The sequence below is a fragment of the Cervus canadensis genome, chromosome 3, assembly GCF_019320065.1.
Source record: "Cervus canadensis isolate Bull #8, Minnesota chromosome 3, ASM1932006v1, whole genome shotgun sequence".
Classification (NCBI taxonomy): domain Eukaryota; kingdom Metazoa; phylum Chordata; class Mammalia; order Artiodactyla; family Cervidae; genus Cervus; species Cervus canadensis.
In genome coordinates, this window is record NC_057388.1 from 29,681,696 (window position 1) to 29,696,872 (window position 15,177).

The 15,177-nt window shown below is 39.3% G+C and overlaps 1 protein-coding gene across 5 annotated transcripts in view; it reads left to right on the forward strand.

The window, feature by feature from the left end:
• The window catches only part of KLHL7 (kelch like family member 7), a 55,098-nt gene that overhangs the window by 26,929 nt on the left and 12,992 nt on the right, over positions 1-15,177 (forward strand). For all 5 annotated transcript variants that reach the window (XM_043462821.1, XM_043462823.1, XM_043462824.1 and 2 more), the window contains one exon: positions 4,199-4,341. In XM_043462821.1, coding sequence (XP_043318756.1) covers positions 4,199-4,341 — 143 coding nt within the window. The remainder of the gene's footprint in view (positions 1-4,198; positions 4,342-15,177) is intronic.

Here is a 15,177-nt window from a genome sequence, read left to right on the forward strand (position 1 = left end):
GTAGGTGTGATGAGTGAGGACTACTCTAGTTGCAACACATGGGCTTCTCATTGTGGTGGCATCTCATTGCAGAGCACAGGCTTTAGGCACTCATCCAATTATTAAATAGTATCACTTTCCCCTTGATTTGGAAGTAAAGTAAAATTTCTGTTAGACTTATCACATGGCTACTAGTTAATAATATTATGGTTTTAGGGTAAGTTGACCCAATACTGTCCCCTAATTTGGGAAAGTATTATGATATATCCATACAGTGGAATGCTCTATATTTACTAAAAATATCTTAGATGACTATAATAATAATAATAAACATTTTTCATGAGTGGCAATAGCATAAAACAGTGCATGGTATAATACCTTTTGGCTCCAGTTAAGGTGTCGAGGGGGGGAAAGGGTATGAATCAAGAACATATCCCTTAAGGGGTGATGGGAAAAGAACTGGAAAAGGAGAGTTCACCCAGGCTGCTATCTTTAAAACCAAGGTGTAGGGAGTTTAAAGAGGTAGATTATAGGTAATACTTAGTTTCTTTAAGTACAGGGAGGTTGAAAGAAAATCAAGACCAAGAAGACACCTTTAGATTAGTGCTTTCATTATGTGGATTTCGTACGTGTTAATATTGGATTTTTTGTTATATCTTTATTTGCATACTGTGTCATATTTCTGGTTTCACTGGGTGGAGACCTGCATCTGTTTATTCACACATGGAGTAAGCTGTTGAAGATAAATTAGCCAGTCTAAATGAAGTATAGTGTTTAGTTCTTATGTGGATTCTGAACTGACTCAGACAGAGTATCGGGATTATTCCAGAAATCCAGCCAAGTGTGGGGTTAGGCTCTTGAGCAGGAATCTTTGTTACATTTTCTTTTTTTCTTTGTTTTGTCTTGTTCTAATGAAGAACAGTTCTACAACTCCTTGACTAGGCACAAGCAGCTTTGAAGCCTGAATAAAGCTCAGTGGAGAGAAGGCCTCCCTTCCTCAGACTGTCAGTTACCTCCCTACCATGTGACCTAGAGGCTGCCTTCTGAGAGTAGAAGAAAAACAGAAAAGATGATAGGAATACAGAATAAAACTAAACTGAGAGAATTTACGACTAAAAGAAAATGAGTCCTAAAATGAAGATCACAGTCAAAGCCACCACAAAGGGTCAGACCAAGTTCTTACTCAGAATCTTCAAATGACAGTACCTGCCTCTCAGAGGATTAACTCCCAAAGGAATAAGCCTAAGGAGCAAGGTGCTTCTCAGGGAAAGGTCCCAGAGAACTTGTCCTCAGCGAGAAACAGCCCATCAGTGAAGGAGCCACAGTTTGTGCTTCCTCCAGGGGTGGACACAGTTGGCCACAGTCATCTACTTGCAGCCATGGCCTGTTGCCTGGAACCTTCCCCTCCTGTATCTCTCCTTCCCCACTGCCTGTGTTCTCTTGTTGGGAGAATTGTGTTCATAGATTCCACAGGACACATCCGCCCTGTGTGGAGCCCTCCTAGAGCAGTGGCTCTCAACCCCCACAAGATCTGTTTTGGGGTAGTGTTCAATAATTTGGATGTCTAACAAGTTTCCAAGTGATGCTGCTGGTCAGGGAACTACAGTTTTGAGAACTACAGTCTTATATCTAGAGTGGGAGAGGAGGGCATGAGGAAAAGGGTTTTTTTACAGTTGTAAAGGATTGTGAAAAAACAAATCAAGAATATATGATAGAAACCAAATGTGACTTACAGAGCCCAGAATATTTGCTGTCTGGAGAAGGTTTGCTGACCCCTGACTGAGGGTGGGCATCTGAGTCTTGGCTGCTGAGTGTGCCAGCTGCTCTAATGCACATTGCTTCTACTGATGCTCTAAAGTAGAAAGAAATGCTAGAAATACTGATATTGATTTTCATTCATTCACAACCTGTATTCCTCTTATAAAAGCCCAACACAGCATCATGAACAGAAGTGTTTTCTGCATGTATTGAAGATTGCTTACCTTATTTTATTTTTGAGCTAGTAATACTGTACATCATACACAGTTCAGGGTACATAGTGAAAAGTCTCACTGGAGGTAACCATTATTATCTTGTATATCCTTCTAAAAGTAGTCTTGAATCTGTGCACACACAGTAATTTATTGACAAATGCTTATATATATTATGTGTAAATATATATAAATAAAGATATAAATTTTTAAAATAAATAATGTCACGCTCTGTGTACTCTTCTATGTCTTTCTCCGTTGCCTGCCTTCCCATCAGCTTGTGGGATCTTGGTTCCCCAACCAGGGAATTTTCCCATCTTGCTTTTTTCCATTCCACATTATTTCTTGGAATTCATCCTATGTGTACATATTACCCTTCCTTGTTCATCTCAATAACCATATTTAGTATTCCAGTGTGTGGATAACCATAATTTTTAACCACTTCCCTGACAATGAACTTTAGGTTGATAAAATCCTAAAGGGGGAAATAGCTGGCTAAAATATGTGAAATAATTTCACAGATAATTTGCACTCATCCACATTCCCACCAGCAGTGTAGGAGACTGCTGCTTCCTTTATCATACCCTGTGTTCCAGATAGTTTGATCTTGTGCAGTCTGATGTATGAGAACGTTTGATTTTAATTTGTATTTCTCTGACTAGAGCACATGAGCATCTTTTCATATGTTTCAGACTTATTTGTAATTAGTTCTTTTTCTATGAACTTTGTTCAGATACATGATCTAATTTTCTGTCATTTGATCATCATAATGTTATTGAGTATCTTATATAAGTCTTTTATATGATTTATAAATTCTTTTCTAGTTTGTCTTTTTCTTTTAACATTTACTTATTTTTTTTTACTGTACTGGGTCTTAGTTGCTGCATGTGGGATCTAATTCGCAGATGAGGAATCGAACCTGGTCCCTCTGCATTGGGAGTGCAGTCTTAGCCACTGGACCACCAGGGAAATCCTGCCATTGTCTTTTAATTTTTCTGTTTTTTCTTTTTGCCATGAAATAATTTAACTTAAAATTGTAGTTCTGAATTTTTTTTTTTTTTTTAGCTTCTGTGTTATTTGTCTTTTCTTAGGCTTCCTTGGTAGCTCAGACGGTAAAGCGTCTGCCTGCAATGAGGGAGACCTGGGTTCAATCCCTGGGTTGGGAAGATCCCCTGGAGAAGGAAATGGCAACCCATTCCAGTACTCTTGCCTGGAAAATCCCATGGATGGAAGAGCCTCGTAGGTTACAGTCCGTGGGGTCACAAAGAATCTGATGCGACTGAGCGGCTTCACTTTCACTTTCAGGCTTCCTCATCCTGAGCCTATTTTTTTAAACTTTTCCTATTTTTCTTTTAGTTCATTTATAAGGCTTTTTTTGTAAAAAAAAAAAACAAAAAACAAAAAAAAACCATTTTACAATATTCTGTTGATTTGGAATTTGCTTTAGAGTAAAATATGAGGTTGGGTGTTTTCTTCATATCACTGTCTATCATCATTTATTGAATAATCTACTTTTCCCACACTGATTTGAAATGACATCTAAAGTTTTTAATCATTGAGTGTCCCTTGACTTGACAAAATTAAGTAATTGCTGAAAGAAAGATTTTAGATCACAGTAGTTATGAATCTTCATTGCATTTTAGGATCATCTAAGCAGTAAGTACTTCTCCAAGTTTTATGTGCATCTGAGTTACTTTCGGATTTTGTTAAATATGCAGATTCTAATTCAGTAGCTCTGGGATTCAGTATTTCTAACAAGTTCCCAGGTAATGAAGTGGCTGATATTTTAACCACATATAAGGGGCAATACCAGTGCCTCCACCCTTCCACCAGAGGTTTTGATTTAACTGTGCTGAGATAGGCCCAGCGATAGTTTCTGAGATTTTTCTAGGTGACTCTAATGTACAGTGAAGATTGAGAACTGCTGGGTTAGGAGATCTGAATTTCAATAATTAATATTATGGCTGCTGTTGCTTGAAAAGCCAGATGATTCACTGATATTTCCTAAGTGGATAGGACAATCTTAGCATTAATGGTGATGACGGAGAATAATAAATTGATTAGCACTCAGATTATTATACATTTCTCCTGCCTCATTCCCGCTCACTCTTTCCATAAATGTTAGAGAGATGATAGAAAAAAAAAACGGTTACAGAAATAAGAGCACTGCTTTGTTTGGGTGTTTCCTTTTCAAAGTAAGTATTAAAGTGCCTGAAGTTCTTGAAGAGTTGCCATGTATTTTTCTCCAGGTGGGATGAGGTATCATCTCCTTTCTCCAGAGGATCGAGAAGAACTGGTAGAAGGCACAAGGCCCAGAAGGAAGAAACATGACTACCGCATAGCCCTGTTTGGAGGCTCCCAACCACAGTCTTGTAGATATTTTAACCCAAAGGTAACTAACTTTATCCTTGTTTTTGTTTGTAAAAGCACTGAGCAGATAGACCGGCACCTACCACCGATAGTAATGACTCAGATGTTATAGTTTATGGTATTCTTTCATAGACCTTATTAGATACATAGTTAGATCTCATTTTACAAATAAGGAAACTGAGGCTGAGTCATATTTCAAATGTCTCTGTGACTGCTCTGGAGTGCTACATAGTAACCATTATCAAAGAAAAAGGAAAACAGTTTTTCTGATTTGTTAGGAACTCCTTGCATTCATCTCAACTCCTTTCTTTACTTATGTGCCACTTTCAATGAAAATCTGCTTCTGGAGCTATGGGGTTTTTTTTCCCCTTTAGTAATTATGTTTGAATATAAAAGAATACAGTCTTTCTAGAAAATGTGAAAAATCTAGACCATCATGAGGAAAAAGATAAAATTATCTTTAGTCCAACCATCTAGATTTTATTACCAATTTTAATGTGCTTTACATTATGCCAGTTGGGCAGCAGAGTTTGAGTCATAGGTCTAGGAACACAATTTTTAAAAATAGATTATGAGAAAGTCCATTCATATTTCTATCTCTTGTTTCTTAGACCTGTGACTTTTGGCTGTTGGAGAGATAATACTACATTTTGCTATTGCTACATATATTGGCTAAGCAGAACACATACCATAATCTTAAAAAGATATCACCTGACCTTGCAAGATGGTACCCAGAGCTGATGTTGAGTCTCAGCACTTAACGATCTCTTTCATCATCTTATAGGCCCATTTTTTGTTGATGATAGATACCTGATGAGTCCAGAGCATCCTTTTTACATCAGGATACTTCTGATACTACTTTCTCTGAGAAGTGGGTCCTTGGAGGCTTTCTATATAATACGATAGTGGTGATACACATATGGTAGTATTGTCAAGAGTGCAAAAGACAGCATGGGCCAGTCCAAATCCAGAATAAACATCAATTCCAATGAGGACGGAGCTTTGTCCCTTCAATAATGGGACGTTCCAGTGTAGTTAGCATGGCATTAGGTAACTAACTAGTTCCCTCAAGGTGTGATAACAAATCAGGTTCTTAAAATCGGTCAGTATTGCCCACAAAGTGGGTGCTAGCCAGTAGTGGATAGCCACGTAGGCCTCAGGTAAGGAAGGGCCATTAGCTGTTTTTTTTGGCTTTTTTTTTTTTTTTTTTAACTTTTTATTTATTGGAGTATAGCCGATTAACAATGTTGTGACATTTTAAGGTGAACAGCAAAGGGACTTAGCCATACATATACATGTATCCATTCTCATAAAGGTTCATTAACTTCTGTAGCCACTGACTTACCTAGATACTGCATGCATCTGTCACTGCACTGTAGCCACTCACAAGCCCGTTGAGCAAGCATCACACTGGGGAGGAAAGATGCAGACACAGTCCTCTCCACATGATTACTAAGACTTTGCTGCAGCTGTGGGCACTCTAGTAAGAATTTATGTGGGCTTCTACTTTATCCTTCCTCAAATCCCCTTGTCAGCATTTTTTCATTCTTGCTTATTTCAGGTCTATAACCATCTGGGTAAACCATTAGTCACTGTCTGACAGTTGATAAAAAACTGACCTGAGGCTTCCTCTACTGAATGACATAATGAACAATTGAAGGGACTGCTTGAAAATCTGCCATATCAGGATATGTCTTTTCTGTATTATCCCTCAGTACCACTCCTGAAGGGACTGCATTGCTTAAGCTAGTACTTTTGGCTAGTACTATCACAGATGAACCAAGCTCAGGTCTCTCAAATTGGTCAGTTGATGTGTAGAGACCACCTCCAAGAACACATAACCCTGGGTGAGGGAGAAGGCCTACTGAGGAAGGGTTGTGATTATACCATTTGGATGTTCTGTGCCTTTGAGACCTCCAAAAGCCCAGTTCTGTGTCTAAATACTAGATCATGGATTGAAACCATGCTATTGGTGATGTGATAGGTCAGGTAATACTATTCAAAATGGGTTAACAATATGCTCACCTGGTTTCCCTTGGTGTCAGATATTTGCCGTCTGTCAGACCCTAGTGGCCAGCCAGGAGCTATTTACTGAGAAAATGGTACCTGCCTAAAGTAGGTTGGCCCTGCTCTAGAACCCCAGGGGTGTACTCTGTGATTGTCTTGGGACATGCCTCAAGTTATAAGCAGCAACTCAGTGCCCTCGGGTCACAGGCTCGCCTGAGCAGCTGAGCTGTACTTCTGTCACCTGTCCCACTTAGAAAGCTGCTCCAGGTTTTGCTCACAACTGGCAGCTTTTTGGTTTGCCCAGTTAGAGTGTAAATGTAGGACACCCAAACACAGGATATGTGTCATCTGTAAAGTGTTAGAAGATGCTTGGGGCAACAAGCTGTCCTTCATTTCCAAGGGGTTATACCAACGTGATGTAGATCAGGGCTTGGCTAACTTTTTCTAAAAGAGATAATAAACAGTTGCAGCTTTATAGTCTACATATTCTCTGCTGTAACTGCTCAAACTGATGCTGTAGCCAGAAAGCAGCCATAAATAATACATAAAAAAATGGGCATGGCTGCATTCCAATCAAACTTTATTTACAGAGACAGTCAGTTGGTTGGATTTAGCCTGCAGTTTGCCAACCCCTGCTGCAGACCTGTGGACATCTAGGAACTCTGTTATGAGCAACACCATACTTTAGGATAACTTTTGTTTTGGGAACACTTGTCTTCCCAAGACATGTGGGATCCCTTCTATTTTCTGTTCATTTCTGTTTCCAGAACTGATCAGTGTTATAGGCATCCACATAGGAGATCTTTGGCAAGGGGAGATAGACCAGGGCTCCTGCAGCTGAGATTATAGCATAGAGTTAGAGTCTAGAGATCTTGAAGTCAGACTATGAAATAACTTTATCTTCTCTGTCAATTGAAAAGAAATTCCATCTAATGATCTGGGTAGATAGTAACAGAAGTACACACTAGCCAGAGTGTAACCTATAGACCAAGTTTGAATGGTTGCTTCAGTCTGGTCCAGTGAGGAGACCTCACCTGGCCCTCATGCAACAATCAAGAGTCACCAGTCAGTTCAGCTGCTCAGTCGTGTCTCTTTGCGACCCCATGGACTGCAGCACGCTAGGCTTGCCTGTCCATCACCAACTCCTGGAGCCTGCTCAAACTCATGTTCATTGAGTCGGTGATGCCATCCAACCATCTCATCCTCTGTCAATCCCTTCTCCTCCTGCCTTCAATCTTTCTCAGCATCAGGGTCTTTTCCAATGAGTCAGTTCTTCCCATCAGGTGGCCAAAGTATTGGAGTTTCAGCTTCAGCATTAGTTCTCCCAGTGAATATTCAGGACTGATTTCCTTTAGGATGGACTGGTTGGATCTCCTTGCAGTTCAAGAGACTCTCAAGAGTCTTCTCCAATGCCACAGTTCAAAAGCATCAATTCTTTGGCCCTCAGCTTTCTTTATAATCCAACTCTCACATCCATACATGACTACTGGAAAAACCATAGCTTTGACTAGACAGATCTTTGTCAGCAAAGTAGTGTCTCTGCTTTTTAATATGCTGTCTAGGTTGGTCATAGCTTTTCTTCCAAGGAGCAAGCATCTTTTAATTTCATGGCTGCAGTCACCATCTGCAGTGATTTTGGAGCCCCAGAAAATAAAGTCTGTCACTGTTTCCATTGTTTCCCCATCTATTTGCCATGAAGTGATGGAACCGCATGCCATGAACTTGATTTTCTCTGAATGTTGAGTTTTAAACCAGCTTTTTCACTCTCCTCTTTCACTTTCATCAAGAGGCTCTTAGTTCTTCTTCGCTTTTTGCCATAAGGGTGGTGACTCATATAACCCACAGAGGATATATGCTGCCAGGTACCAAAAAGACCTCCGGGGAAGGAGTGGGCAGGTTAGATTGGTTAAATATCATCATATTTGGACTGTCCCTGTGACCTGCTTTTGGGTCATATATCTATCTACAGTCCAGAATATAGGCTGATTTTTTTTTTTCTTTAAAGACATCTGGTTTCCTTCCTTAGTAGAAGACGGAGTGAATGGCAGGTACCATAAGGCTGGATGGCCTGTGCAGCACCGTGCAGTAGGCACAACGTCAGTGTGCTTAACAGGTTGATAGACCTACACATCTGTTTCATACTACGTAATGTTAAGACTGTTGACATTTCAGTGGCTATTTAATTTCACTGTTTTTTAATTTTTCAGGATCCTTCTGAGTCAGGAGCAGGAAACTTACCAGTTCTTTTTTTTCCCCCCAAGGAAAATCTGAAGTCATAGGAGCTTAAATTATAATTCTATGAACCACAGCTTTCAGGTTCATGATAGTTGCATCCCTCCTAACTTTGGTGTTGATTTTGACAGTTAAAAAAGTAATTAAAGTATGTTTTGGTAAATACTTTATCTTATAGTAGATGTCTGGTTTGATGTACAGAGGTAGAAGGAGAATACTGATTTCATTTGGGACACAGCATTGTTTTTAGAGTAAGGCAAATATAGAATGACTACTAACACTTGTTTCTGGTCTGTAGTTGTAACAATTTCCTTGATTTTTTTTTTTATTGAACAGTTGAAAAAAGATGAGTGTGCTGCACGAGCCTGGAAATGAGACTGTAACTTCAGAAATCTCATTTGATGTCTTGCTTTGCTTTTATAAATGGCACATACTTGGTGCTCTTCTGTATACTCAATCACAAGTTCTTAGACTTACAGTGGAAAAATTTAAATAATTGAGGATATAACTACCAATATAAACATTCTTTTTTTTTAACATTCTTATTTCATTAATTATTACTTGTTTCCTAATGTTAATACTATTAGCAACCCATTATAATATTTATTAAATATTTCTGTTGGAAGTTCCACCCTCTCCTTTCTTTTTGCTAAAAACTACATCTTAAAAATTTTTACCATTTACTCTTATTTCGTATTTTAATATAAGTTGATTGTCTTTATTTTCTAATATTAGAAGTCAGGAGGCTGATTTCTCTATAAGTTATTATTTATCTTGAATCTCCAAAGTGAACATTATTTCATCTTCCATTTCAAGTAGACTGCTTAATAATAAATACTGTATAGGAATTGTTTTAAAATTCTTGAATTTAACATTTTCAGAGATGTTAAAATGGTTCTAACTATCATTGACATGTGTCCTATACCTGTCTCAAATGAATATTTTCACTGATTGATCTCCTTCAAAGAGACAATTTAAGCAGTACTACTTAATTGAATTATCTAGAATTAAGCAGTATCCCTATAAAGTGTTGTTTTTAGATATTTCTTGGATATCACTCGTGAGAAGCAGCAAATATTTATATTAATTGCTGGTTGAAAGATGATAAGAAAAAATACTAATATTTTTTCTAGTAGATAAGTAGATAAAATAGTAGAAATCTTGGGTTGCTATATTGAATTGAAATGATACTGTTCTTGTCGTGGTCCTTTCATGAATTTTGCTGAGTCTTCCCCTTCCCCACTGTCCCTGTGTTTATCAAGTGTTTAATGATTACTGAAGCATTATTTGTCTGAATCCAGTGCTCTGTTCTTAGAATTTGTGTTCTCAAATTGTAGCATATTTTATATGTTTTATAATACTAATGCTAAAATAAAAGTTGACTTAATTGACCAGATTATTTGGACTATTCCTGTCAGTGAAATGATAAGCTTTGAGGGCTTAAAACTTTGTAGGGGTCTTGGCTCACCACTTTCACATGGTGGAGAAATAAGAGACTCTGCCCCAGAGAAAAAGGGATTCTGCATATACCCTGCTAAAACCAGACAATGAGTAAGAACAACACAGTGAGGACCATTCCTGGTTGCAAAGGCAGAAAACCAGTGGTGCCATGTTTTACAGAGCCGTCAGATTCAAAAGGTCTATGCTGAGTATCTTTTTCTTTTGGCTTCACCGCACACTTGTGGGACTTTTAGTTCCCCTACCAGGACACTCGGCAATGAGAGAATGGAGTCCTAACACTGGGCCGCCAGAGAATTGCCTCTAGGTACCTTTTCCTGCTCACAACTCTGAAGTAGACTCATCACTGAGCTTAGTGTCTGGCCCAGCGTGTACGGAGACAGTGCTACACTATCATCCAGGTGGAACTTGGCAATTGTATGTTGCATATGATTTTAAAAGACTTGTGCGTAAAAGAAGTATAAGCCTTATAGGAAAATGTTGTTACATTAAAAAAATTAGAGAAGTTTTTGTAAGAGTGCATCAGTGGTGTTTGTCACCAGCAGAGTGTTGTACAAGTAGTGTACTGAAGTCCAAGAGTAAGTGCTGCTGAAATGATCAGGAGCATCTGTCAGAACAGAATCTCCACAAAGGACAGCAGTAATCCCAGGTGGGTTGGACCATAGCTATATCCCCCAGGGACTGACATTGCTGGAATACAAGTATGGGTCAACATGGGTATCCTTTAAACATTCTTAGTTGTCACTATAATAGGTACCAGTGGTAAAACCAGTGTTCTTTGCAGCTTATGCACGTTAGGTATTTCTCCCACCTGATTGTTTGCAGGCAGTTTGGTGGTTCTCAAGTTCAGACAGAAGAGATTGGAACACATTCTGAGGTGAATTCTCAGTAGAGTGCCTTCCTAAAATGTTTTCCAAAATAGGAATATTGATAGCCTCTTTTTTTTTCCTTATCAAGCATCTCCATAACACACTTTTGTAGTTTTGTTCTAAAGTCTGCCTCACAGCCCTTGTACCCCACACAGGTGTGGTACCTGAAGTTCCCCGCTTCAGGGATCACTTCCTTTTGTGTTTAATCACTGTGTCTGCAAGAAACCTTGGTGAAAATACAACTCACCATGGGAGGGATGACTTCAGAGTTACTCTCATAAGCCACAGTCAGCCATAATTACTACCAATTAACAGATGAGTCCCCTTGAAAGACTGAGAGAAGACAGAAAAAAGTTGAAGGCATTTGATTGAGGGCCCTGGGTGGGAAAGGATGAAGAGACTAGGAAAGATAAATCTATGTGGTGTTTTGAAGGATTCTAGTCATCCTGGAATTAGCTAGAGGGTAGTGGGTACATAAATGCAATGCTAGTGGGCCAAGAGTCAGGCTGAAGAAAACCACCTGGGAGTGAAAGAAATCATTACTATTTTTACTATATCATGTCACTTGGAATTTACTTTTGGCTACCTTTGGTAATTGTTCACATGATGATCCCAAGGCACAGTAAGAACTATTATTCTAGAAGGATTAAATCGTGCTCAGATAGGTTTCTTGTGATGATTTTCTTTGAAAATCGGTAATCAGTATAAGAGATAATTAACTTCAGCTGTTATAAACAACAACAGCTTGTACAACAGCGTATTGTACAGTCAGCTGGTTGTAAAGTGCAGTTTAACCAGAATTTGAAGGTTTGGGGTTGGGCAGCAGCGGGGATTGTGAAGGATATATATCACAGTCCTGTCCCTCAAACTCAAAGTGTGTGAGGTGTACACAACCTTGAAGCAGTTACAGAAGATGGAGACCGAGGTCAGTGAAGCAGCCACTGAACGTAACCAGTTAAAGTCGTGACACTGATAGCTTACACTGAACCGTGTCAGATTCGTGATCTCTGAAGAAGAAAATTTAGCTTCGGAACCAGAGACAAGGCTTGATCACTCAGAGCTTTTGTGTAGCAGAGTTTATTACAGTGAAAAAGGGACAGAGAAAGCTTCTGACACAGACATCAGAAGGAGGCAGAGAGTGTCCCACTCAGTCTTATCAAGACCTTCTATACTTTTTCAACTGGTTGCTAACAATAGAAAGGTCTTACCAGGCCCACTCCTAGGACATAAGTCTTAGTAAGATGAGTCAGAAGGTTCCTGTTAAGAAGGAGAAACATGTCCTTGAGCAAGATACATTGTTATATAATCATTCAGTTCAGTTCAGCTCAGTGTCCCAATCTTTGCCACCCCATGCACCGCAGCACACCAGGCTTCCCTGTCCATCACCAAGTCCCGAGGCTTATTCAAACTCATGTCCATTGAGTCGGTGATGCCATCCAACCATCTCATCCTCTGTTGTCCCCTTCTCCTCCCGCCTTCAATCTTTCCTAGCATCAGGGTCTTTTCCAATGGTTCAGCTCTTCACATCAGGTGGCCAAAGTATTGGAGTTTCAGCTTCAGCATCAGTCCTTCCAATGAACACCCGGGACTGATCTCCTTTAGGATGGACTGGTTGGATGTCCTTGCAGTCCAAGGGACTCTCAAGAGTCTTCTCCAACACCACAGTTCAAAAGCATCAATTCTTCGGCTCTCAGCTTTCTTTATAGTCCAACTCTCACATCCATATATGACTACTGGAAAAACCATAGCTTTGACTAGACAGATCTTTGTCATAAAATTAATGTCTCTACTTTTGAATATGCTATCTAGGTTGGTCATAACTTTTTCTTCCAGGGAGCAAGCGTCTTTTAATTTCATGGCTGCAATCACCATCTGCAGTGATTTTGGAGCCCCAGAAAATAAAGTCTGTCACTGTTTCCATTGTTTCCCCATCTATTTGCCATGAAGTGATGGGACTGGATGCCATGATCTTAGTTTTCTGAATGTTGAGTTTTAAGCCAACTTTTTCATTTTCCGCTTTCACTTTCATCAAGAGGCTCTTTAGCTCTTCTTTACTTTCTGCCATAAGGGTGGTGTCATCTGCATATCTGAGGTTATTGATATTTCTTCCAGCAGTCTTGATTCCAATTTGTGCGTCCTCCAGCCCAGCATTTCTCATGATGTACTCTGCATATAAGTTAAATAAGCAGGGTGACAATATACAGCCTTGATGTACTCCTTTCCCGATTTGGAACCAGTCTGTTCCATGTCCAGCTTCCTCACCTGCATACAGATTTCTCAAGAGGCAGGTCAGATGGTCTGGTAGTCCCATCTCTTGAAGAACTTTCCACAGTTTGTTGTGATCCACACAGTCAAAGGCTTTGGCATAGTCAACAAAGCAGAAGTAGATGTTTTTCTGGAACTCTTGCTTTTTCGATGATCCAGCAGATGTTGGCAATTGATCTCTGGTTCCTCTGCCTTTTGTGAATCCAGCTTGAACATCTGGAATTCACGGTTCATGTACTGTTGAAGCCTGGCTTGGAGGATTTTGCTAGCCTGTGAGATGAGTGCAATGGTGTGGTAGTTTGAGCATTCTTTGGCATTGCCTTTCTTTGGGATTGGAATGAAAACTGACCTTTACCAGTCCTGTGGCCATTGCTGAGTTTTCCACATTTGCTGGCATATTGAGTGCAGCACTTTCACAGCATCATTTTTTAGGATTTGAAATAGCTTAACTGGAATTCCATCACCTCCACTAGCTTTGTTCATAGTGATGCTTCCTAATGACCACTTGACTTCGCATTCCAGGATGTCTGGCTCTAGGTGAGTGATCGCGCCATCGTGATTATTTGAGTCGTGAAGATCTTTTTTATGTAGTTCTTCTGTGTATTCTTGCTACCTCTTCTTAATATCTTCTGCTTCTATTAGGTCCATACCATTTCTGTCCTTTATTGTGCCCATCTTTGCGTGAAATATTCCCTTGGCATCTCTAATTTTCTTGAAGAGATCTCTAGTCTTTCCCATTCTATTGTTTTCCTTATTTCTTTGCATTGATCACTCAGGAAGGCTTTCTTATCTCTCCTTTCTATTCTCGCTATAATTTGGCCTTGGAGTACAAAATGAAGCAGGGCAAAGTCTAATAGAGTTTGCAAGCACCCTCTTCCAACAACACAAGAGAAGACTCTAGACATGGACATCACCAGATGGTCGATACCAAAGGCAGATTGTTTATATTCTTTGCAGCCAAAGATGGAGAAGCTCTATACAGTCAGCAAAAACAAAACTGGGAGCTAACTGTGGCTCAGATCATGAACTCCTTATTGCCAAATTCAGACTTAAATTGAAGAAAGTAGGGAAAACCACTAGACCATTCAGGTATGCTCTAAATCAAATTCCTTATGATTTTACAGTGGAAGTGAGAAACAGATTCAAGAGATTAGATCTGATAGAATGCCTGGAGAACTATGGACGGAGGTTCGTGACATTGTACAGGAGGCAGGGATCAAGACCATCCCCAAGAAAAAGAAATGGAAAAAGGCAAAATGTTTGTCTGAAGAGGCCTTACAAATAGCTGTGAAAAGAAGAGAAGCGAAAGGCAAAGGAGAAAAGGAAAGGTAGACTCATTTGAATGCAGAGTTCCAAAGAATATAGTCATTAGTATAGGGCTTAAGGGAAAACATACCCTTGAGCAAGATGAGTCGTTTTGCTGTGTAATCATTATTTCTGGGCTTGAATAAAGTTGGTTAGGCAAAATAGATTGTTGCCATAACAACTCAGATCTTAAGAAAAAAAACCATCTTATGTGATTAAGGTGAAGGAATGTAGAAAAATAAAACATTTGTATAAGGAGGGCCCCAGACTCCTTATCAACCTACCTCAGAATTAACTCAGTACAAAATAGATAATGACAGCAGCAGTGGTCTGAAAAGAAGAGATCCCCCTGGGATGGATTTGTCCAGCAAGCTTCATGGAACTTCTCGAGGGAAACTTACTGATAGAGTTTAGATAGAAAGAAAGAGAAAGAAAAGAATATATTTAATCTTAAGTATGAATATATCTTGTTAAATTTTTTCATAAAAAGAAAAAGCATACAACATATTAACTGAATGGATTCTATTTCCTTTAAAAAAGGAATTTAGATATAGGTGTACTTTTCATGAAACTGTGTCTAGGAATGCTGTGGCATCTGGCAGAAACCTCCTTTCTCCCCTAGTTTTGCTTCATTTTCTCTCAAAATGATACAAAATCAAGTTCTCAAGTCTTTATTTTTAAAAAGTTTCTTTCATACTGCATTTTGGTTATCTTATTAAAAT